Source organism: Meriones unguiculatus, chromosome X (assembly GCF_030254825.1).
Source record: "Meriones unguiculatus strain TT.TT164.6M chromosome X, Bangor_MerUng_6.1, whole genome shotgun sequence".
In the NCBI taxonomy this organism is placed as follows: Eukaryota; Metazoa; Chordata; class Mammalia; order Rodentia; family Muridae; genus Meriones; species Meriones unguiculatus.
In genome coordinates, this window is record NC_083369.1 from 95,297,579 (window position 1) to 95,321,547 (window position 23,969).

The 23,969-nt window shown below is 44.7% G+C and overlaps 2 protein-coding genes across 4 annotated transcripts; both read left to right on the forward strand.

The window, feature by feature from the left end:
• The first annotated feature begins 2,007 nt into the window (after positions 1-2,007).
• On the forward strand, positions 2,008-3,500 carry LOC110540697 (serine/threonine-protein kinase N1-like). The gene is given in 3 exon segments (XM_060374668.1): positions 2,008-2,114; positions 2,116-2,178; positions 2,180-3,500. Coding segments are annotated over 3 exon segments (1,491 nt in total).
• A 2,294-nt stretch (positions 3,501-5,794) lies between these two features.
• Positions 5,795-19,978, forward strand: Ddx3x (DEAD-box helicase 3 X-linked). 3 transcript variants are annotated; one of them, XM_021627448.2, is made up of 17 exons: positions 5,795-5,953; positions 9,777-9,834; positions 10,504-10,551; positions 11,720-11,852; positions 12,818-12,976; positions 13,056-13,155; positions 13,412-13,547; positions 13,884-13,969; positions 14,253-14,351; positions 14,462-14,622; positions 14,993-15,137; positions 15,425-15,569; positions 15,730-15,911; positions 16,007-16,124; positions 16,663-16,816; positions 17,038-17,177; positions 17,341-19,978. In XM_021627448.2, the coding sequence occupies exons 1-17, from the start codon at positions 5,909-5,911 to the stop codon at positions 17,418-17,420; spliced, it is 1,989 nt and encodes a 662-aa protein (XP_021483123.1). In that variant the 5' UTR covers positions 5,795-5,908; the 3' UTR covers positions 17,421-19,978. The 3 variants fall into 3 exon arrangements, with proteins under 3 accessions (XP_021483123.1, XP_021483124.1, XP_021483125.1); XM_021627449.2 differs by having other exon boundaries at positions 17,041-17,177; XM_021627450.2 differs by having other exon boundaries at positions 10,507-10,551.
• The last annotated feature ends 3,991 nt before the right edge of the window (positions 19,979-23,969 follow it).

Sequence of the window (23,969 nt, forward strand, 5' to 3'; positions counted from 1 at the left end):
CTTGGTTGGCCTTGAACTCACAGAGATCTCCTTGCCTCTGCCTCCTGAGAGGTGTGATTAGAGGCGTGTGCCACTACAATCTGCTTTCAACTAAAAATAAATTAGGACTGTTTTGCCTGCATGTATATATGCCTACTACATACATGCCTGTTGTCTAAGGAGGCCAAAAAACAAAACAAAACAAAACAACCCAAAAACAAAAATCAAATCAAAACAAAAACAAACAAACAAACAAAAAACCCAGCAATGGATCCCCTGGAGCTGGATTTATGAATGTTGAAACAAACCCAGGTTCTCCGAAAGCGCATCCAGTTCTTTTAACCTCAGCGCCATCTCTCCAGCACGGCCCCCCAATTTCCATATTTTAATATGTGACTTAAACCAAATTCTAGGCATGTCTGTTCCTGTGGGGGTGTGGGAGTATGTGCAAGAGATGGTGGATGCCCAGGAGGCCAGAAAGCATCAGATATACTGGAGCTGGAACTGCAAGGGCTGTGAACTACATGACCTACGTGGTGGGAATGGAAGACTTGTCCTAAACCTACTTCATCCATCTCTCTGCCCCTTATCATTTCTTTTTTTCATTTCATTTTTTTTTCTGAGATAGGGTTTCTCTGTGTAGCTTTGGCTGTCTTGAACTTGCTTTGTTGTCCCGGCTGGCCTAAAACTCACAGAGATCTGCCTGCTTCTGCCTCCCTGAGTGTTGGGTTCACAGGCCTGTACCACCACAGGACTGACTGGTTCTCTCTGACACTTAGTATATAAGTTTTTTTTCTCTTTTCAGTTTATTGCATGAAGGAGTTACAGTAATCCAAGTTAAAGGTGGGCCCCAAATGGTTATATTATACAAGCTGTGAGGTTTGAAAACTTGTGACAAGAAAGAGAAGAGAGGGCTGGAGAGATGGCTCAAAGGTAAAGAACACTGTTTGCTCTTCCAGAGGTCCTGAGTTCAATTTCCAGCAACCACATAATGGCTCACAACCTTCTAGAATGAGATCTGCCCTTCAGGCATACATATAGGCAGAATACTGTATACATAATAAATAAATAACTTTTTAAAAAAAAGAAAAATTCTACTCATTGCAAGGAAATCCTCACTTTAGCTTCAGAGACACAAGCACTTAAAACCCATGAATCTTCAGTTGATTGTTCTTTTTTACTTTTATTTTTAAAAGTTTTTACAATTTATTAATTTTATATCCTGATTAGAGCCCAGAGCAGGCCATGGAGTTCAGGACAGAGACTCCCCTGACTCTTGCTCCTCTTACTCCATGACCCACATGGAGACTGAGCTGCCTATGGGCTACTTCTGAGCAGGGGGATCAGCTGCTTATTCTTAGCAGCCCAGTCTTTATCAGGAGCTGGCTAAAGTTCTCGTGCTGGTCACGCCAAAGCTGAATTACTTTTCCATATTCTAAGTGGTCAATTACAGTACCAGTGCAGGCAAGTTTCTTCTTAAATGCCTTCACTAGTGTCTTTTTTTTTTTTTTCTTTTTTGAGACAGGATTTCTCTGTGTAGCCTTGGCCATCCTGGACTCTCTTTGTAGATCAGGCTGGCCTTGAACTCACAGGGATCGGCCCGCCTCTGGGATTATAGGTGTGACCCACTGAGCTTGGCTTTTGTTCTCTTTTCTGTTAAATTCTTTTTTTAAAAAAAGATTCATTTATTTATTATGTATACAGTGCTCTGCCTGCACACCAAAAAAGAGCACTAGTTGATGTTAGAGATGGTGGTCGGCCACTGTGTGGGTGCTGGGAATCGAACTCAGGGCCTCCGGCATAGCAGTCCGTACTCCTAACTTCTGAGCCATCTCTCCAGCCCTATCCTGTGACGTTCTTATGTGCATATAAACCTCAAGGACAGCAGGAAGCAGTTTATCACCCTTGCATCAGCAAAGGGGTAGAAAGAGTGGAGGAGGTTCTGGATAGAGGAAAAGGCCTGCGGAAGGAGGGAGTGTCAGGAAGGAGGGGGCTCAAGGCCCTCAGTGATTAGGGCCTTAGTACTGAATGAAGTTTGGAGACTTCTTGGACAACGAGAGGGGTAAGTTGCCACTGGACGTGGAACCTCAGGGATGCCTGGTGGTGAGGTCATGTTTTACAACCCCATCATTGAGCTATGCCTATGCTCCAAAGGCAGAAAAAAAAGGTCTTCCCCAAGCAGCGAGGGAAGACATTTTTAGGGCGCCATGAACGTGGATGCCGTAACTTGGGTGCGGTTGCCCTGGAGACTCATCCTTAATGACGTACCCAACCGGCGTTACCCTCAGACCCAACACATCTCCGGCTCTGAGATACCGCACTCCGGAGATTCAGCCATGAAGAAACTGAATCTCCGTGCGAACTCGGATAGCTTATCTCTGAAGAGCCTATCGGGGCTGCCTTCCACCTCTAGTAGCCTGATTTCTCCAATCCGGAGACCCATCGCCCCTCTACAGCTACCTACAGCCAGCCAGGTGACCCCAGGCCCTAGCCTATGTAGCCCCCAGAAGAAATCGCCCTTGAGGCTTGACGACTTCAAGTTCTGGGCAGTGCTAGGCCGGGGTCACTTTGGCAAGGTGCTGTTGTCTGAATTTCGCACCAGCGGGAAGCTCTATGCCATCAAGGCCCTGAAGAAAGGTGACATCCTCGCCCGAGACAAAGTCGAGAACCTGATGAGTGAGAAGCGGGTTTTGGCGGCCGTCACCAAGGCGGGACATCCCTTCCTGGTGAAACTCTTCGGCTGTTTTCAGACCCCAGAACACGTCTGCTTCGTGATGGAGTACTCGGCCGGCGGAGATCTCATGTTGCACATCCACAGCAACGTGTTCTCGCAGCCGCGGGCCGTCTTCTATTCCGGCTGCGTGGTGCTGGGGCTCCAGTTCCTCCACGAGCAGAACATCATCTACCGCGATCTCAAGTTAGACAATTTGCTCCTCGACACCGAAGGCTACGTCAAGATAACCGATTTCGGCCTCTGCAAGGAAGGGATGGGCCATGGCGACCGGACCAGCACGTTCTGCGGAACCCCCGAGTTCCTGGCGCCGGAAGTGCTGACCGAAACATCTTATACAAGATCGGTGGACTGGTGGGCACTGGGCGTGTTGCTCTATGAGATGCTGGTGGGAGAGTGCCCGTTCCCTGGCGACGAAGACGAAGAAGTGTTTGACAGCATCGTCCACGATAAGATTCGCTACCCCAGCTCCCTGTCGGTGGAGGCCACCCGCATCATGAGAAAGCTGCTGCGGAGAAACCCGGACCAGAGGTTGGGGTCTTCTGAGCATGACGCTGAAGACGTGAAGAAACAACCCTTCTTCAAGGCCCTCGCCTGGGACGACCTGCTCGCCCGTCGCCTGGCCCCACCCTTTGTGCCTAGGTTGTCCGGGCGCACGGATGTCAGCAACTTCGACGTGGAGTTCACCGCCGAGGCCCCCATGCTGAGCCCACCCCGAGATGTGCCGCCCCTCACTGCTGCGGAGCAGGCGGCTTTCCGAGATTTCGATTTCGTCGCAGAAGGCTACTAGGCCCCAAGCCCCCGTCTCCACCAAGACTTCTCGGTTTTTAAAAAAAGGCCATTGGGCCTGGGAGACTTGGGCAGAACATCCCGGACTATGTTTTAATTGCCTTGTTTCCCCCCTCCTCCCCTCCCCTCCTCCACTCGCCCGTCCTCCACTCCCCTCCTCCACTCCACTTATCCTCCACTCCCCTCCTCACCTCCATCCGCCCTCCCCTCCCCTCCCCTAAGAAAAGAATGTCTCTAAATGCTGGGATTAAGCGTGTTTTCTTCCCTTACGTAGCCCTGGCTGTCTGGACTCCCTCTGTAAACCACACTGGCCTCGAACTTAGAGATCTATTAGCCTGTCTCTCAGTGCTAGGATAAGTAGCGAGCACCACCACTTTAATGACCACTGCTTTAATGATGTTATTTTATTGCATTCATTCGGTTTGAGTATTATAGTTAGGTCCTGCTTTTTGAAACTGAAAAAAAAAATTCAGTTGTATTAGCTATGGTTTGTTATTTCAGCACGGTTACAGGGGGTGTTAAAAATACTTATTATAGTTTCCTGCCTTTCGAAACAGTAACCAACTTTGCTGTATTATCCTTGACTTGTTACTTTATTATGTTTTAAAAGGGTCTTAAAACATAGTTACGGCTCCTCCAAATAAACCCAATAAATTCACTGGTTACCAAGAAACAAAACAAAATATTTGTTGTAAGTTGTCTAGTGGACTCTTACAGCTGAGAAAAACTGAGAACAAAAGCCGAGAAGGAACTTGCCTGGGGATCGTTTTTATTATTTCCTTATCTGTTTAGAAGTTCCCTTTCAACTTAAAAAGCCGGAAAAGTAAAAAGAGCTGCGTTGTAAATTATTTGACTCGTTAATTTGAACTCTGGCAGCAGAAGGCTCCTGGTGTGTGTGTGTGTGTGTGTGTGTGTGTGGCGGGATGTGTGTGTGTGTGTTTGTCTTGCGTTTTATTTGTTAAGCGGAGGGTCCGAAGGGATTAGCTTTTAGGTAACCTGTGTGTGTTGCCATTGGCTTAAAGCAGAGGGCTCATTGTATTATTCTTTCTGTTGCTTAAGGGTATACTTTTTTGAAGCTGGGACTTGGGGTGGGGGGGTCGGCCCAGTGGGCGACCACCAAAAAGCGCCCCGTCTGACGACAGACGCGTTCTTCTAGATACTTCCTGCCCACCGTAGTGGCCCGAGGCGCGTTACCTCCGTCGGGTAAAGCCACCCCAGCTTCTCCAGCAGGCACAGTTTTGTGCCCCAGTCCCCACACCATAGCCTCCTGGGTAGCCTCGGAAGAGTTCTTAGAAGAAACCTTCGGGGGTCCCTCGCTGTGCTCGCCCAGTCGCCGGCCCGGTGCAACGAGCGCCGCGCGGAAGGATACAGGATCCCGGGCTGCTCACACACAGCGGCGGAGGCTCGGAGTCCCGGGAGGATCCCACATTGCCGGATCTAGATTCGCATGAGCTAGCCTCATTGTTCCTCCATTGCAGGAGGTGTGGGTGGCGTACCCGCTACCTAGGCAACAGCGCGCGGAGGTCTCCAGCGACCGGCACGTCCCTTCCACTGCCTGTTCAGGACGACCTGGGTCAACCGCCTTTAGTCTTTTCCCTTTCGTCTTTCCCCTTTGTGGCTCTGGCTCCTTCCACCCTTCCTCGCTCCTCTCTTCTCCCCCCCCTCCACCCCGCAGGGTTCTCGTCCCTCCCTCCCAATTCCCAGCACTGCTCAAAGCCAGTTTCCCTTCTTCACAAAATGGCCACCGCGCTGGACACCCACGGTCACGTGACCCATCACCCTCCTCCTTCCCCGGCCCTCATTTGATTGTTATGCACTGGCCAGACAAAGACCACTACATCATCTCCGAGTCCCGGGGGGAGGGGGGAGAGGGGGAAGGCACGGAGGGGAAAGAAAGAGTGCAAATAAAGAAAGATGAAAACTGGGACCCTAGGAAACAGCAAATGCGCCTAGTTTAAATATTGGGGCTTCATTGCCAGAGAGGACAGGCAGACACGATTTCTCGCGAGATCTGGAGGAAACACTAAGACTAGGGTCTCAGCGGAGAACAGGAAAAAACCCAAACCGAGAGAACCAGAACAGCATTGAATGCGGGGGGGGTCCTCTAGGTAGGGGCCACGAAGTGAGGGGGGGGCGGTGATGGGACTGAGTCGGGAAATGTCACGAGAAGAATAGGAGGAGTGTACCGTAGCCGGGGGCAGAGATCCTAACGGCAGTGGACAATCGCCTAGAAAAAGAGGAGGGCCATGCGTCTTACGTGCTGACGTAGCGGCCCTCCAAGTCGGTATATAAGATGCGCGGCCGCGCGGTGCGCTTCAAAGCCGCAGTTCTCCCGTGAGAGAGGCTTTGCGGTGAAGCCGGCACTTGCTCAGCAGCGGAAGACTCCCGAGTTCTCGGTACTCTTCAGGGATGAGTCATGTGGCAGTGGAAAATGCGCTCGGGCTGGACCAGCAGGTGAGCCTCAGCGGTCTCTGGTTACATCTCTTCTCCCCCCCCCCCCACACCTGGCCCGCCTTGTGGCGCAGTTCTTTTAAGTTCTGCTTTTTTTTTTCCTTCCCGTTTTCCCCGAGGTCTTTTGAGGGTCGGCGGGTGTCAGGATCCAGGGGCTCTGGAGGGACTGGATGCTTTACGGGGTGGTGGTGGTGGTGGTGGCGGCGGCGGGGGGGGGGGTCGGGTGTCGCTAGTGCAGGTTATTCCCGCAGCTCGGTTCAGTCCGCGGTATTGTCCCCTGGCACGAGTACAATGGCGGCTTGTGTGTGTGAGTGTGTGTGTGTCTGAGTGTGAGATAGAGAGCGCGAGAGGGACAGAAACAGAGGTATAGAGGGGGAGAGAGAGGGAGAGAGAGCACGCAGGCGAGCGGAGGGGGAGGGGGCGCGCTCTTACGGGCGCACGCGCGCGCACCCTAGTTGATTAGTGACCCGCAGGGGGGGAGGGGATTGCGCGCCTGGCGGGTGTGTGTGTGTGTGTGTATCTTGTGTGTTGGGGGGATGGTCTCGGCCCCCGGGTTTCTGGGGGGGGCTTTCGGGGCTCCTTGGCTCCGGTGCAAATGGTCTCCAAGCCCGGAGGCCGTGGCCGCTGTCGGGCTCGCGGAGCGGCTGCGTGGCTCCGGAATGCGGGGGGGGGGGCGCTGCTCGGGGGTCCCCAGCCCCTGCGCGGGCTAATGGCGGCGGCCTCCTTTGTGTGGCGCAGACCGGCGGTGCGGCGTGCTTCTCTCCCTTTCCCCCCGCCCCCCCCCGCCATCACCCCCCATCATCTCCCCCATCACCTCCTCCTCCTCCCCCCCGCATCCCACTCCCCCCCCCCCCCCGGCGGCCTGCGCGCCAGCGAGCTCCGGTGCGTGTGAACCCCGGGTTCCTTCGCCACCGCAGGCCCCGGTGCGCCGAGGCTAGGGAGGCCTCGATTCCCGAGTGGAAAGTTTTGTGACGCAGAAATTTCAGGGCGGATTGGGCGGGCGGGCGGGCGCGGGGGGGGGGGGGAAGGTGGGGGTGGGGAGGCCGGGGCCGCTGCGTGCGCAATTGCGCCGGCCTCGGTGGTGACGCCAGCCACCCGGCGGCGCGGCCCTTGCTCAGCCTTCGGCTCCAGGAAACAGCTGCAGCACCCGGAGCCCGGCACACGCACCGACCTTTTTCCTGGGCCCAGGTGAGGACCGCGGGCCTTTCGAGGGACGGCCTCCTCTGGGATCATCTAGAGGCGGGATGCCCAAGAGCATGGCAACGTGCCCTTGAAGTAAAAACTAGGGAGATGGATCCGGCCTGGTGTCTTCTGTTCTTTTAGTCGAGATTGCCTTTCTGGGTCTGGAGGCAGAGATGAGGATGCGCTATCCTCCTGCCTGGCCTCTTGGTCAATGACCCCCCCCCCCCTTACAGTAAATCTTCCATTTTCTAACACATTGTAACATTAGTGTTGTCTAGGCTCAAAAGAAAAGTAACACTGCCTGCTGTGAAGGGTGGCTCTTCTTCCCAGCTTTAACATCTTCCTTCTCAACGAATTTTTGTTTTTCGAGAGTTTCTCTGGCTGGCCTTGGCTGTCGTGGAGTCCCTCGAACTCCCAACCTGCCTCCCGCCCAACCTGCCTCCCGCCTCTGCCTCCGTGGGTGCTGGGATTAAAGGCGTGCACCACTACGCCCGGCTATTCTAAATGATAGTTATTGGAATATATTGGAGATTCATTATATTTCCAAGGGCCTTTCATAAGTTTGTGATGGATTTAACTCCAAAAATTTAGGAATTCCGAGTGGTTCAAGTCTTCACTTGTAATGAGTACCAACAGTCCCTATGACAACTTTGTTGCTGCTTATATTGATGCCAGATGATAAATTAAAAACAAAAAACAAAACTAGAGCTAGGGCTAGAGAGATGGCTCAGCGTTTAAGAGCATTAGCTGCTCTTCAGAGGACGGGGTTCAGTTCCCAGAACCTATATGCCAGAACACACCTGCCTGTAGCTCCAGTTCCAGGGGAACTGACACCCTCCCGCAGACACATGGGGGCAAAACATCAAAGCTCATTAAAAAAAAAAAAGCCAAAGAACACATTCGTAAAAATGTAGCAGTTCTATTTTTTTTCCTGGCTTTTTGGGGGTTTATATTCCAAAGCAGATTACATTAGGACTCACACCTACCTTAAGTTTGATCTTCGGGACCCAGCAGAGGCTGGATGAATTCTTTGAATTCAAGACCAGCCAGGATTATGATAGTGAATTTGCATCTAGCAAAGGCGAATGCAGCCCACCTCCTCCCTACCTCCTCCCTCCCTCCTCCTCCCTACCCCCTCCTCCCTATCCCCCTCCCCCAGCACTGTAGCAGTCACAATTCTTAAGAAAATTAAAAACATGAAGATAGCGTGTAGTGTTTTTGTAGAACCTTTAAAATCTTTTGAGTTCCCAGTATTAAGGAGTTAGGTAACCCCCTGGCAATGGGCAAAGGGACACCTTGTTCGTGGTGGTGTTCAGGGGCAGAGCAGATGGTAGTCCTTTGTTCATCCTAGCTTGATGCCTGGCTTGGTGGCCAAAGCTGTTTCATGCCTAGGGCACATACGGAAAAATAAAAGGTTACATGGGTAGACTTAGAAGGCTGACGTCACTAAAAATGTTCTTTAGTAAGAACCTCAAAGGCAATTCATGACTAGTTCTGTTAATTTACAGTTAAATGGGAGAATAGGAATTATTTTAGCTTAGTTTTACTACATAGTACAAAGTGGTGTGTTTTGCTAAAATTGTTTTATGTAGTGTCCCAATTTAATATATTTGTTATTTTAGAATAAAGGAACTAAACAATAGTTTCAATTCTGTCATTATGTGTGCTTTTAGGTTTAAAATATTACCAAATACAAATGGGGCATTTAGAAACATTGTCAAAAAGGATTAAAATGAATCCTATACCTATTGAATGTGTGGTTTTTGTTTTTAGACAGGGTCTGATGTAGCCCAGACTAGCCCGGAAGTTGCTATATTACTGAGAATGGCCTTGAGCTCATGATCCATCTGCCTCCATTTCTCTTAACACTGGGACTATAGCCATGAATCCTCACACTTGGTTTATATGATAGTAGTGATTAAAACTCGGGGGCTTCGTCCATCAATGTGAATGAGCACTCTACCAACCGAACTGAGCTCTTAGCACCTACTTAATGTTTTAAAACAGTTTTTTTGGCTACCCTGACCTTAGACTTTGAAGCATGCCTTTAATCCCAGCCCTCGAGGAGGCAGAGGGAGGTGATCTCTGTTGAGGTCAGGCTGGTCTACGGAGTTCCAAGATAAGCCAGGGCTGTTAACACAGAGAAACCCTGTCTTGAAAAAAAAAAGTTTTATTTAATATATATGTCTGCCTTAGGCCAGAAGAGAGCAGTGGGTCTCCTGGAACTAGGGTTGTTGAGTACCATGTAGGTGATCTTGATAAGAGCTTTTTAGCCACCTGAATACTGGGATTACAGTGGCACACCGCCATGCCTGGCTACATTTTCGAAATTCAGCATAGCTAAGTTGTATTTTGTCAGATAAGGAGCTCTTACTATGAAAAATGTTTACAGAACAAACATGAAAGGTGGAATTGAATTTGGATGCAGTTCCTGTTTGATTTTGTAACTTACTTTCAGTGGTATTTATAGTGGGACTACTTTTGTGTTTTCTTTAGAGCCCTGTAGTCTCTGCTCTGTTCTTGGTCACATTACCTGTGTGGGTTTGGTGGGGCAGCTGTTTGAATGTGAGACCAGAAGATGGTGTTTTTCCTTTATTGTATTTCCTTCAGCATTGAGACTAAAATCAATATGATTTTCTTCTAGTTTGCTGGCCTAGACCTGAACTCATCAGATAATCAGACTGGAGGAAGTACAGCAAGCAGTAAGTAAAACACACTTTATGAATATATTGACTATCAGAACTTGGTATCTTAGTACTCCCTTGAATGTTTAAAAATTGAATGGACACCGTTAGATGATGCTTTCACTGGCTAGAAGGTAGAAAGGCTGGGCATGTAGGTCTGCGATCAAGTCCCTTAAATGGCATGTGCAAGGCCCTTTGTTCCATCTCTGTCGCCGCAGAAAAGAATGTTTTTAGTTGGGTGCCCTGGCTCATACTCTTTAACCCATCATTCCTGACAAATCTTTTCAAATATTTAATCCAAAAGTACAGAGAGAATTAAGTTATATAAGCCCTCCTTGTTTTGAGACAAGGTCTCTCTGTATAGCCACGGCTGTCCAGGTAGTCTGTAGACCAGGCTAGACTCCCCCTGCCTCGCCTGGGATTAAAGGCATGCACTAACTACTAGGCTTAGAGTTGCCAATTCTTTTTTCTTCTTTTTGAAGACAAAGTACATGTGGCCTAGGCTGGCTGGTGATGAATTTCCCGCCCTGCCTTAGCTAGGATTACAGGCATATGTGCCTAGCTTAAAGTCAGACCTTTCTCACTAACCCTTTAAAGTTCAAAGGGCTTATTTTTTAATAGTGATCTTGATGAAGAGCTGTACAGTGAAGGTATTTGGCATGTTTATTAATTTTTATGTTCTTTTAGAAGGACGCTATATCCCTCCTCATTTAAGGAACAGAGAAGCAACTAAAGGTGAGTCCTTAATATCAATTTGGTAAATCTGATCCATTTGGAAATTAGAGCCTAGGGAAGACAAAGCAACTTAGAAAACCTATACATTTCTACTAGATTTAATTTTTTTTTTAAACTCCTGGAACTTTGGAAAACCTTAACTGATATTACACCATGGAAAACTGTATTCAGTGTCATGGCTTTTGTGTGATTTATTAGTCTCTTAATCCATTATAATTAGTTACATTTTAGTTTGGGTTTTTTTTTTTTTTAATTTGAAAAAATAGGCCATCACCATGCTGTGTAGTACAAACTACATGGAAATACTTTGTTTTTGTCTTAACATATATGACAAGATAATGGACTTACCACAAGATAAGTTAAAATACCAGGCACAGTCCAGTGAATTTGGAGTGACTTGAGAGTCAGGATCTTAAATTTTACAACCGGAAGAAAGAGATCTGGGGAAGCAATTAAATTCTTGCTTGCCAGCGACACACACGGCTGGGTAATGGTAGGGACAAAGGAAGAAGGAAAGTAACTTGTAAATGTCCCTGACTAATAAAATGTCATTGAAGCTAGTTTAACCCTAGTGTCGTAAATATAACTGTCATGGGGGAGCCCATAGAGGAGTTTGGTGCTTGAAAATTCTTGGTATCGTTAAATTTCAAGAATAAATGTCAAGGATACTCTAGGCAAACCATTAAAGTGATACCATGTGGCATGTGACTCACATGTAGAAGGCATTGTTCTCATACTTTCGCCATTGGAACTGAAAAATACGAACCAAATAAATCTGATGTGCCAGTTGAAAACTTTGGCTGTTTCTGTGTCAGTTCATTCACACCTACAAAGTGAATGGAAGTTAAAACATATTTATGTGACAGAAGACACATAATCATCGTGTTAAAGGCAGAGTTGTTGACGTCTTAGATGGTATTCATTCATTCAGAATGTCGTTAGCCTCTCATTGCATGATCTGCTATAACAGTATTTTCTGGGGGGGGGGAGAATTGGAGATTTTGGGTATAACTGGTATGTCTTAGTTATCTTCTGGTACCATTAGAATATTTACATTGGTTTTTGACAGTAGAGAGATAAGAAGAGCCAGAGGCTATCAAATTCAGAAAAATTAAGACCATGTGTTAATAGGATGCTTAAGAATTTGTGGTGGGTTTTTTATTTTTAGGATTCTACGACAAAGACAGTTCAGGATGGAGTTCTAGTAAGGATAAGGATGCATACAGCAGTTTTGGATCCCGCGGTGATTCAAGAGGGAAGTCTAGTTTCTTCAGCGATCGTGGAAGTGGATCAAGGGGAAGGTAAATGAAATCAGTTTACTGGTTACAATGGTAATTTAGGAAGTCTTTTCCCTGAATATATCGGGATAAAAAGTAGATGTCAGGTATTATGTCTGCTTAACTTTACTACAGTTTCTTAGCTGTAAGATTGAACCTATTACGTAGAAATTAGATGAAACTGCAGTGGTGGCGCACACCTTTGATCCCAGCACTTGGGAGGTAGAGGCAGGTGGATTTCTATGAATTTGAGCCAGCCTGGTCTACAGACTGAGTTCTAGGACAGCCAGGGCTACACAGAGAAACCCTGTCTCAAAAAGCAACAACAAAAGAAAGAACTATGAAGTCGGTTTTTCTATTTCTCTAGTTTTATATTAACTATTTTGAAAGTAATTTCATGTAATGAATGGCTGAATTTGCTTGAGCTCTTTGTGGACTCTTATGGCAAAATAAACACCTTATATTTTTGATTACACAAGTGTGGCGTACTGACCTCATGTGCCTAATAGCTGTGGTTAGTCTCCTGTGTCCAGATTTTTGGCAAACTAAAACATCTTTATTCAGGTAAGGATTTTTTTTTCTAAGACATTTATTAAAAAGCTGTCACACATGAATTTTCTCTTAAGTGGCTTCATAGGATAACCTGAACAATGTTTGGGGGTGCTATTTATTCTCTCTTTTTTTCTTTTCTACTAAATATATACTTTTGACAAACACTTTAAAGGCATGGACTATATGCCAATTTAATTTTTTTTTAAAGCTTTGATTCTTAATAATAGAATATGTTGCAAGGCTGGGCTGTATGAGTTCAGAAATAAAGGAAGTAGTGATTTTAGGTGGTAGGATCTGCTGGTTAGCCTTCTGTATCCATGAGAACAAGACAGACTTGAACTGTTGAAATCGTGTAGCTTGCCAGTTCTTCTGAGGCAGTTCTCTGGGGGTGGTGTGGTGACAGTTAAGATTCTGACTTACTACTTGGCGATGCTCAGGTTTGACGATCGTGGCCGGGGAGACTACGATGGCATCGGCAGTCGTGGAGATAGAGGTGGCTTTGGCAAATTCGAACGAGGTGGAAATAGCCGCTGGTGTGACAAATCAGATGAGGATGACTGGTCAAAGCCACTCCCACCGAGTGAACGCTTGGAGCAGTAAGTTTTTGAAATGCGCTTTCTGCGGTGAGGTCTTTTTCACTGGTGTTGCATGGGAACTTACCAACATTTATTTCAGGGAACTCTTTTCTGGAGGCAATACTGGGATTAACTTTGAGAAATACGATGACATTCCAGTTGAAGCAACAGGCAACAACTGTCCTCCACATATAGAAAGTGTAAGTTCTTCTATTTAAGCTACAGAGAAATATAACTAGCCATGCATTAGAGTTTGTAGAGAGGGAGACATTGGTTGAGTGTAGTTATCATTAAGTAAGTAATTAAGTAATTCACTCCTTGGAATAGGAAATGGGTCAAATGTAAAAACCCAACTTAGTTTTATGTTAAAATTTTGCTGTTGTCATTCATATATTAGTATATAACAGTGGCCTCAGGATCACATCTCTGCTAATTTGATGCCATTGAATTTGACAGTTCAGTGATGTTGAGATGGGAGAAATCATTATGGGAAACATTGAGCTTACTCGTTACACTCGTCCAACTCCAGTGCAGAAGCATGCAATTCCTATTATCAAAGAGAAGAGGGACTTGATGGCCTGTGCCCAGACTGGTAAGTTCATTTGATTGGAATAAATTTCACTTTTTTTCCTAGTAAAACAAGGAGATAATAGATGTTTGTGGGTTTACGAGTCATGAACATTTGTTAGGACTCAGTTCTATTGTTAAAGAAGCCGTAGATGATAGTTACGGCTGTATTCTGTAAATCCTTATTTCAAAATAGCTTGCTCCTAAATGATGGCTCTTGTTTTAGTTAGCTGAAGAGGTTATATGAAATTTTTGGGATTTTGGGCATAAAGTAAAACTACTAATTGGATACAGTGTTGATTCAGAAGTAGTAAGAAGGGTTTTATTGTGGTCAACTAATGAACATACTTCCTCTTAACAGGCTCTGGAAAAACTGCAGCATTTCTCTTGCCTATCTTGAGTCAGATTTATGCTGATGGCCCAGGAGAGGCTCTGAGAGCCATGAAGGTAATTTCCCCCAATGCTGGGATTGGGGCTTAGGTTTCAGTATGCTAAGCAAGTGTTCTGTCAGTGAGCTGTTTGCTTATTACAGTGTTTCTTTCTACAGTGCAGTTATTGTGAATCCTGTAGGAAGCTATTGGGAGCATTCCAAATGGTGCTTAGACTAGTCTAATGAAATTTTATGGTATAATATATAAATTGCGAAAGGAAACGAACTTTTCTAAATTTTAAATTTTTTATAGATTGAGTAGTAATTTAGTATGCAGATTAACAAGTTTCTGTTTCTTAGGAAAATGGGAGATATGGGCGTCGCAAGCAATACCCAATCTCCTTGGTACTGGCACCAACACGAGAATTGGCAGTGCAGATCTATGAGGAAGCCAGAAAGGTAAGCATGCACTTGGGGACCTCAGAGCTTTCCCGTTGATTTTTACAAAGCATGTTCACGGCCATGTAAAAATCATGACATTGAATTTGATGGAGTTTCTTTGCTCACAGTTCTCATACAGATCGAGAGTTCGTCCTTGCGTGGTTTATGGTGGTGCTGAAATTGGTCAACAGATTCGAGACTTAGAACGCGGATGCCACTTGTTGGTGGCAACTCCAGGACGTCTGGTGGACATGATGGAGAGAGGAAAGATTGGATTAGACTTCTGCAAGTATGTGTTTGTTAGCATTGTCTAAATACATGAAATGTTGAGAGAGATGTGCTTCACACAAAGTCAGTTGATCATAATTCCAGTCAGTGTTGAAAAGTCAGCTAACGTTTTAGTGGAGGCTAGTCACTGGTTTCCAGGGCAGCCACATACGGGTGTGTAGAAGTTTAAGAAGTTAAACAGTAAGCTAGTTGGCTCTGTGGTCTTGGTGATTTAACCTTAGCAGAAAAAAAAAAAAAAAACTTTTTTTCTACGTGACGACATTAAATACAGTGTTAAGCATTAATTAACTACATTGATGATCATATCATTTGATTAGCAGGCAAAGCCTTGATTTCTTCTCAAAATCTTAACTGAATGTTTTTCCTGATAGGTACTTGGTGTTAGATGAAGCTGACCGGATGTTAGATATGGGGTTTGAACCTCAGATTCGCAGGATAGTTGAACAAGACACCATGCCTCCAAAGGGTGTCCGCCACACTATGATGTTCAGCGCTACTTTCCCTAAGGAAATACAGGTACTGTTAGGTGATTTTTCACTCCGCATCACAACCAAGATTGCCCTATTTCAAAATATCTTTGCAATGCAGATCAGCCTTCCTTCTGACCCTCCAGGTGCTAGCATTAAAGGAATGTGCCACCACCCCTAACCAAAAATAGTGAGGGATGGTGCTGAGTCAGATTGCTCGCTGCCTGAATTCAGCTCCTGGAACCCACATGATGGAAAAAGGAGAACTGACTTTTTAAAGTTGTACTTTTTTTTTTTTTTTTTAAATCTGCACTTACTACAATGGCTTTTTTTCAGATGCTGGCCCGTGATTTCCTGGATGAGTACATTTTTCTGGCTGTCGGAAGAGTGGGGTCTACGTCAGAGAACATTACACAAAAAGTGGTTTGGGTGGAGGAAATGGACAAACGGTCATTTCTGCTTGACCTCCTAAATGCAACAGGTAAAATGATGAGCAGTTCTAGCTCTCTGTGATGGCTTATGTAATGAGAATTTGTATCACCATTATTTTCCTCCCTGCTCAGAACATTGTCCTGTTCATTTTAATTGTCTGTATACTAAGTATTTCCTAATAGTGATAAACACCTTATTTTCAAATCCAGGCAAGGATTCCCTGACCCTGGTATTTGTGGAGACCAAAAAGGGCGCAGATTCGCTGGAGGATTTCTTGTATCATGAAGGATATGCTTGTACTAGTATCCATGGAGACCGTTCGCAGAGAGATAGGGAAGAGGCCCTTCACCAGTTCCGCTCAGGAAAAAGCCCAATTCTAGTGGCTACAGCAGTATGTATAGTGCTGTGTTTACCTTTTATTCTTAAGGTTATTGTATCCAAATACTTGCTTTTAGTGGGCCATATATAACAAAAGTTGTATTTCAGGTAGCAGCAAGAGGACTGGATATCTCAAATGTGAAACACGTTATTAATTTTGACCTGCCTAGTGATATTGAAGAATACGTGCATCGCATTGGCCGTACAGGGCGTGTGGGAAACCTTGGTAAGTGCTTAGTTACCAGGTATCTGGGGTTTTTTTGTTTTGTTTTGTGATGTGCACAGAAAAGAACTTTATAGTTTTTTTTTTTTTGCTTGAGCTAGAAACTACATAGACCAGGCTGGTATTGAGCTCAATAGAAATCTGCCTATCTCTGCCTCCAGAGTGCTGGATGAAAGGTGTTTTAATGATCACACACACCTGCCTTGAACTTTATAGTATCTTAAATGTTATTCCTATTTTCAAACAATGCAGTTAGGATTTATTGGTTATAGCTGATAGTAATGTTATTTTAATTAACTGATGGGAAAAGTAAGCATGGAAGCTGGGCATGTAATCTCAGCACTCGGGTGAGAGAGGCAAGGTGGATCTCTGAGTTCGAGGTCAGCCTGGTCTACAAAGTGAGTCCAGGACAGCCAAGGCTACACAGAGAAACCCTGTCTCAAGTAAATCCCCCCCTCCCCCAGAAAAAAATGGTAAGCTACTTTTCTGGAAGAGCTTTGTTAATGTGTGGTGTTTTTGTTTTTTATTTGAACTGTTTTAGGTCTTGCCACCTCATTCTTTAATGAGAGAAATGCAAATATTACTAAGGATTTACTGGATCTTCTTGTTGAGGCAAAACAAGAAGTGCCATCTTGGCTAGAAAACATGGCTTTTGAGCACCACTACAAGGGTAGCAGTCGCGGGCGTTCTAAGAGGTGAGGTGTGCGCATGCTGCGTAACGAGGGGCATGACGTAGACGTTTATCTCCTGGTATCGGTTTTAAATTAGCAAAGAGGTTAGTGTTGGCCTATCAAGGAATATTTAAATCTTGGGAAATATTGTTGGGGTGAGTCCGGCTGGGTGGAGAGTTTATGAATGAAGAAGGTGGAAGTCGGTCATTAGCACGTTGGGTTGACTATTTTCCTTCCCCTCGCAGCAGTCGGTTCAGTGGAGGGTTTGGGGCCCGAGACTATCGCCAAAGCAGTGGTGCCAGCAGCTCCAGCTTCAGTAGCAGCCGCACCAGCAGCAGCCGCAGCGGTGGAGGTGGCCATGGCAGCAGCAGAGGATTTGGTGGAGGTAGTCATTTGTTTTAAGCCTCATTACCTTAAACACAAATAAGACCGCTCAGGGGCACAGAGTGCTCTCGATGGCTTTTCAGAGCCTTTGCAGGAAGAGACTTGCTAAGGATGGATGACTTCATTAATTTCTTTTTTTTTTTTCTCTTTCAATCTCTCACCAGGTGGCTATGGAGGCTTTTACAACAGTGATGGCTATGGAGGCAATTATAACTCCCAGGGGGTTGACTGGTGGGGTAACTGAGCCTGCTTTGCAGCCAGCCACCCTGCCAAACAAGCTAATATGGAAACCACATGTAACTTAGCCAGACTATACCTTGTGTAGCTTCAAGAACTCGCAGTACATTACCAGCTGTGATTCTCCACTGAAATTTTTTTTTTTTTAAGGGAGCTCAAGGTCACAAGTAAAAGATGAAAGGAACAATCAGCAGCCCTGTTCGGAAGGTGGTTTGAAGACTTCATTGCTGTAGTTTGGATTAACTGCCCTCCCGCCTACCCCTATCCCAAACTGCATTTCTAATTTTGTGACTGAGGATCATTTGTTTGTTAATGTACTGTGCCTTTAACTTTAGACAACTTTTTATTTTGATGTCCTGTTGGCTCAGTAATGCTCAAGATACCAATTGTTTTTTGACAAAATAAATTTACTGAACTTGGGCTAAAATCAAACCTTGGCACACAGGTGTGATACAACTTAACAGGAATCATCGATTCATCCATAAATAAGGGAAAAACTGAAGTGGTAGCCTGCATTAGGGCTTTTGATACTTGCAGATTGGGGGAGACAACAAACGTCTTGAAGCATATTAATGGAATTAGTTTCTAATGTGGCAAAACGTATTAAGTTAAAGTTCTGATTTGCTCACTCTATCCTGGATAGGTATTTAGAACCTGATAATAGTCTTTAAACAAGCCATTCCAGTCATGATGAGGTGATGTATGAACACATGCATACATTCAAAGCACTGTTCTCAAAGTTAATGCAAGTAAATACAGCAATTCCTCTTTCAATGTTTAGGCAGATTGTTAACGATGAGCTAGCCAAATGTGGGCATGTTATTACAGGGAAAGTTTAAAGGTCTGATAACTTGAAATAGGTTTTTAGGAGAATTCATCTACTTAGACTTTTTAAATGCCTGCCATAAAAGAAATTGAAATGGTAGAATGGCTGACCACAGCAATGACCAGCCCTCACCTAGGGCTCTGGATGATTTTTGGTCTAATAACGCATGCTAGTGTTGATGTTTTTTGGTCAAGAGGGAATGAACAGGAAGAATTATGCAGCAGGCTTTCTTTTAAATGCTGATTCACATTACTCTGTTCAAGCTGCGTTGAGATGTTAAACTGGCTTACTATCTATAGACTTTGTAAAAAAAAAAAAAGGCTCCAGAAGAGTAACAAAGCGAAATCTGAGATCACACAGGTTGGAAATATGTACATAACTGCACAAGGTGTCAATTCTGCTCTACAGTGCAGTTTAGTCAGTTTTAGTTGCATAGGTTTCCATTGTATTGATAGTCTGTTTATGCTAAATCTGGCCAAAGATGAGCATTGTCCACCACTAAAATGCCTATGCCACTTGGAATTCTGGGCTAATTTTCTGACCAGAATGCAGTGATCAAACGCTTAATCTTTTTATAGTGGCATAGGAAGACGGCAAAAATTTCCTAAAGTGCAATAGATTTTCAAGTGTATTGTGCCTTGTTCTAAAACTTTTATTAAGTAGGTGCACTTGACAGTATTGAGGTCATTTGTTATGGTGCTATTTCAATTAGTCTAGGTTTAGGCCCTTGTACATTTTGCCCATAACTTTTTACAAAGTACTTCTTTTATTGCACATTCAGAGAATTTTATATATATGTCTTGTGTGCGTGTCCTTAAACTTCCAATCTTATTTTGTCTCTTGGAGATTGTTGAACGCAGCTTGTCTAGGAAAGGGATGGGACTAGATTCTAAAATTTATTTGGGACCATGGGAATGATAGTTGGGAATAAAACTTTGCACACGACAGATTTCTAGATACTTTTTGCTGCTAGTTTTATGTAATATTTATTGAACATTTTGACAAATATTTATTTTTGTAAGCCTAAAAGTGATTCTTTGAAAGTTTAAAGAAACTTGACCAAAAGACAGTACAAAAACACTGGCACTTGAATGTTGAATGTCACCGTATGCGTGAAATTATATATTTCGGGGTAGTGTGAGCTTTTAATGTTAAGTCATAATAAACTCTTAAATCAAAATCAAGCAGACCCGGCATTGACGGTATAGCCATAACTTTCTGATGTTAGTAAAAACAAAATTGGCGACTTGAAACTAAATCATGCCAAGGTTTTGATACACTTGTCTTAAGATAATAATGAAACACTTCAAAACACTGATACAAAGTGTCCAGATTCTCAGATGTTTGTTGTGTGAGTTTTGTTTTAGTTGTATTTTTTTTTTTCAGTGAATGTCTGGCACATTGCAATCCTCAAACATGTGGTTATCTTCGTTGTATTGGCATATCCAGTGACTTGTACATTCAGCAATAGCAATTGAGCAAGTTTTATCGGCAAGCAATATTTCAGTTGTTTCAAAAAAAAAAAAAAGAATGGGTTTTTTAACTTGCTGAATGTAAAGATTGACCCTCAAGTCACTGTAGCTTTAGTAGTTGCTTATTGTATTAGTTTAGATGCTAGCACTGCATGTGCTGTGCATATTCTGGTTTTATTAAAATAAAAAGTTGAACTGCACAGTCTCCTTTGTTGTCAATTGTGGTTTACTTTTAGAGGTGAAAATAAAGTTGTGCTCTTGCCTGAACCGTCTTGTGTCATTTGATTGTCCGTTCTTCGAATGCCTCTTACTGCCCTGTGCATTTGATAAGTAACAAGTTGGAGCCTAGAGGTGGTTTACTATAGAGACATTTTCATCTTTTCAGTCACCATCTTCCTGCCTTAAGAGGAGCCTCCTAAGAATATCAGGCAGAGAGAGGTTCTTAACCACGGAGCCATTTCTCCAGCGCCATACGTCCAAATTTTAAGAGTTTACCTGCCGTGGGACAGTAACTCCAGTTCTGAAATTCTCCCTAGCTAGTGAGAAGGCATAATGAGAACTTGTGACAGTTACCAGCGCTATTGATTGTTCCAGAGCTGAAAACAACTGGTAGACGAAGAGTACTACCCTCTGGGGGACCAAGCCACACCCCCGAATCTCCCCCATGTATGTGTCATGACCTCTGTGGATAAAACTTGATTCTCCTCCCAAGCACCTCAGGATCTTTTAAGTGTTTGTTGGAGGTTCATTTGGGGCAGTAGTTCTCGACCTTAATGCTGGCCACCCTTTGAGACAGTTCCTCATATTGTGACCCCCAACCACAGATGTATTTTCGTTGCCACTTCATAACCATCTTGCTATTGTTATGAACTGTGACTATGTGATGCGCAGGTCCTCTCCTTGAACTGCTTATCCCTCCAAGACACTACAGTCGCCATGGTTTTTTAGCTGTATCAGTTTTAAAGCTGACTAGGCAATTCCTCCCTCTACTACTTCATCTGAACTGTTCATTTCGCTACTGTAATTCCTTTGCCTTTCTTTAAAAACTTGACATAGGCTCTTTTCTACACAGGATGTGGCTTACTCGGGGTTTGCCTGTTCTCCTGAGGTAGAACCCATGCACGTGGCACTGTGGTGGGGAGTACCCTCAGCTTCCCCAGTGAACTAGATAAAACTGAACAGCAGCAGTTCTGAAACAGGTAATGAACAGGAATTCCTGCATGGCCCCAGTGTTGAAGTTCAGATGAGAATTACCTTCCTCCCCCTTTCCTCTTTACTATACCTATTAACTGCCCCGTCCCCATTTCAAAATAGTCCCTGCAGGGCGTGGGACAAATGCCTGAAATCCCAGCAACTTGTGGAATGGAGGCAGGAGGGTCAGGTGTTAAAGTTCATCCTGGGTGCCACAAATCCTCTGGTTTGAGACTAACCTGGGATACATAAGTCCCGGTTTGAAAACACAAGGCGGTAAGTAAGGGAAGAAGTAGCATTACTAAGGTCATGCACACACACACACACACATTACAGTTTGTATATACTTTGTATCCCACCTGTAGCCCCTCCCCCATTCCCTCCCAATCCCACCCTCCTTCCCTCTTCCCTCCCTGACCCTCTCCAAGTCCACTGATAGGGGAATCCTTGTCTCCTTCCATCTGACCCTAGCCTATCAGGTCTCATAAGAACTGGCTGCATCGTCTTCCTCTGTGGCCTGGTAAGGCTGTTTCCCCCCTCAGGGGGAGGTGATCAAAGAGCCAGCCACTGAGTTCATGTCAGAGACAGTTCCCTTACTACAGGAACCCACTTGGAGACTGAGCTGCCATGGGCTACATCTGTGCAGGGGTTCTAGGTGATCTCCATGAATGGTCCTTGGTTGGAGTATCAGTCTCAGAAAAGACCCCTGGGCCCAGAATTTTTGGTTCTGTTGCTCTCCTTGTGGAGCTCCTGTTCCCTCCAGGTCTCACTATTTTTCCCTTCTTTCCTAAGATTCCCTGCACTCTGCTCAAAGTTTGGTTATGAGTCTCAGCATCTGCTTTAATACACCACTGCTGGGTAGAGTCTTTCAGAGGCCCTCTGTGGTAGGCTCCTCTCTTGTTTCCTGTTTTCTCCCTCTTCCGATTTCAGTCCTGTTTCTAAGTGAGGATTGATCTTACCAAGGGTCCTCCTTCTTGCTTAACTTCTTTAGGTGTACATGTTTTAGTATGTTTATCCTATATTACATGGCTAATATCCCCTTATGAGTGTATACCATGTGTGTCTTTCTGCTTCTGGGGTAGCTCACTCAGGATGATCTTTTCTAGATTTCACTGTTTACCTGCCCAGATGCCTCTCACCTGAGGAATGGATACAGAAATTGTGGTACATTTACACAATGGAATACTACTCAGCTATTAAAAGCAAGGAAATCATGACATTTATGGGCAAAGGGTAGGACCTAGAAAAGATCAGGCCACTTTTCCTCCACTTGAACACTTTCCATGCTCTCAGGTGGAGATGGTGTGGAGAGTGTTCCCGGTTATCTATTTGTGTGTTTCTGACTAACTTGTACTTAACGGTCACCTCGCCTTCATTACAGCATTGTCTGGATTCTTCACTCTTCCTGCTCATTCCCTCAACCCCACCCATCTCACCTCCCTCTTGACCTCATGTCCCCCTCTGCCTTGCTACTCCACCTACATTTTCAATCTACTTTCTTTGCTTATTTTACTTTTTATTTTATTCTAATCACCTTTTCTTGCCACCATCTGCCCCCTCCCCACACGCATGCATGTCATGGCATAAGCTCAGAGGACAACTTGTGTAATGGTTTTCTTCCACCCTTACATGAGTGGGTTCTGAGGATTAAACTCTGGCCAAGCACCTTTACCTGATGAGCCATAGAGCTATCCCTCCGTCTTCTTTCTAACTGGTGACTATCTATCTATCTATCTATCTATCTATCTATCTATGAAAGCTATCAATTTCTATATATATTGTTAGCTACTGATTTATTACCTTATAGCAGTTTCTCAGTTATTTCTTTGATTTCCCATGTTAACAGCTATAATCGTCAGAGAATGGCAGTTTGATTCCCTGTAATCATTAGCGCTCTAATTTATTTGCTATTTTTTCTACTTGTATTTGTTAGATCTAATTTCTTTTCTTTAGTTTCCTGTTGTCCTTGTTACTATCACCAGTACAATGTTAAATAATATTAGTGAATAATATTAGTATTTCTCCATTAAACATGACACAAGGATAATTAATGTCAAATGTGTTAAATTAGTGTGTTGAACCTTTGAATTTTAAGGGAAGATTTAATTTTTTAATGAAATTTTTATTTTTTAATATTACAGTTTATTCACTTTGTATCCCCACTATAGCCCCCTCCCTCATTCCCTCCCAATCCAACCCTCCCTCCCTCCCTCCCTCATCTCCTCCCACGCCGCTCTCCAAGTGAAGATTTAATTTTAAAAAATGTAATTATGCCAGGGCGCAGTGGTGCACGCCTTTAATCCCAGCACTTGGGGAGGCAGAAGCAGGCAGATCTCTGGGAGTTTGAGGCCAGCCTGGTCTACAGAGTGAGTTCTGGGCCAGCCAAGGTTACACGGAGAAACCCTGTCTCGAAAAATAAAAAAATGTAATCATGTGAATGCTTGTGGATCTCCATGTGCACGTGAGATACCTAAGGCATCCAGAAGATAGTGTCACATGGCCTGAAACTGGAGCTACAGGCTGAGGTGAGCCAGCGACCTGAGAGGTGATGGAAACTGAACTCAGCTCCTCTGCATGAGCAGTCCACACTCCTAACCACTGAGCCATCTCTGAGGACCCCTATACTTCAGTTTTTCTAGTATGAATCAGAGCTTTATTTGACTTACCTGTCCCCATGCAGATAACAGTATTTATTCCACAAATTTATTTATTTATTATTTTTGAGGCAGGGTTTTTCTACATAGCTCTGGCTGTCCTGGAACTCACTCTGTAGTCCAGACTGGTCTTGAACTCACAGAGCACTATGTGTCTCTGCCTCCTGAGTGCTGGGACTAAAGGAGCATGCCACCATACCTGGCTGTCCTCAGATACATTAATATACGTAAGCATTTTAATAGTTTATAATGTTCAAGTGATGTGATACTCCTTGCTACCTAAACCAAAGAAAGATGGCAGGTAAGCAGTAGAAATTTGGGCAGAGTTCTGCCTTTCCCGGGCCTTCTCCAGGGTTCTCCCTCATCTTGTTTAATGGCTCCCTCATTTCCCTAGTCACTCTGGTAAGGCTTAA

What these genes read in the sequence shown, in the direction of transcription:
- Ddx3x (XM_021627448.2), top strand. Translation starts at nt 5,909, where the DNA reads ATGAGTCATGTGGCAGTGGAAAATGCGCTCGGGCTGGACCAGCAG. An exon ending in ATTGGATTAGACTTCTGCAA is followed by an intron (nt 14,623 to 14,992) that starts GTATGTGTTTGT and finishes TTTTCCTGATAG; the next exon opens with GTACTTGGTGTTAGATGAAG. An exon ending in AGGGCGTGTGGGAAACCTTG is followed by an intron (nt 16,125 to 16,662) that starts GTAAGTGCTTAG and finishes GAACTGTTTTAG; the next exon opens with GTCTTGCCACCTCATTCTTT.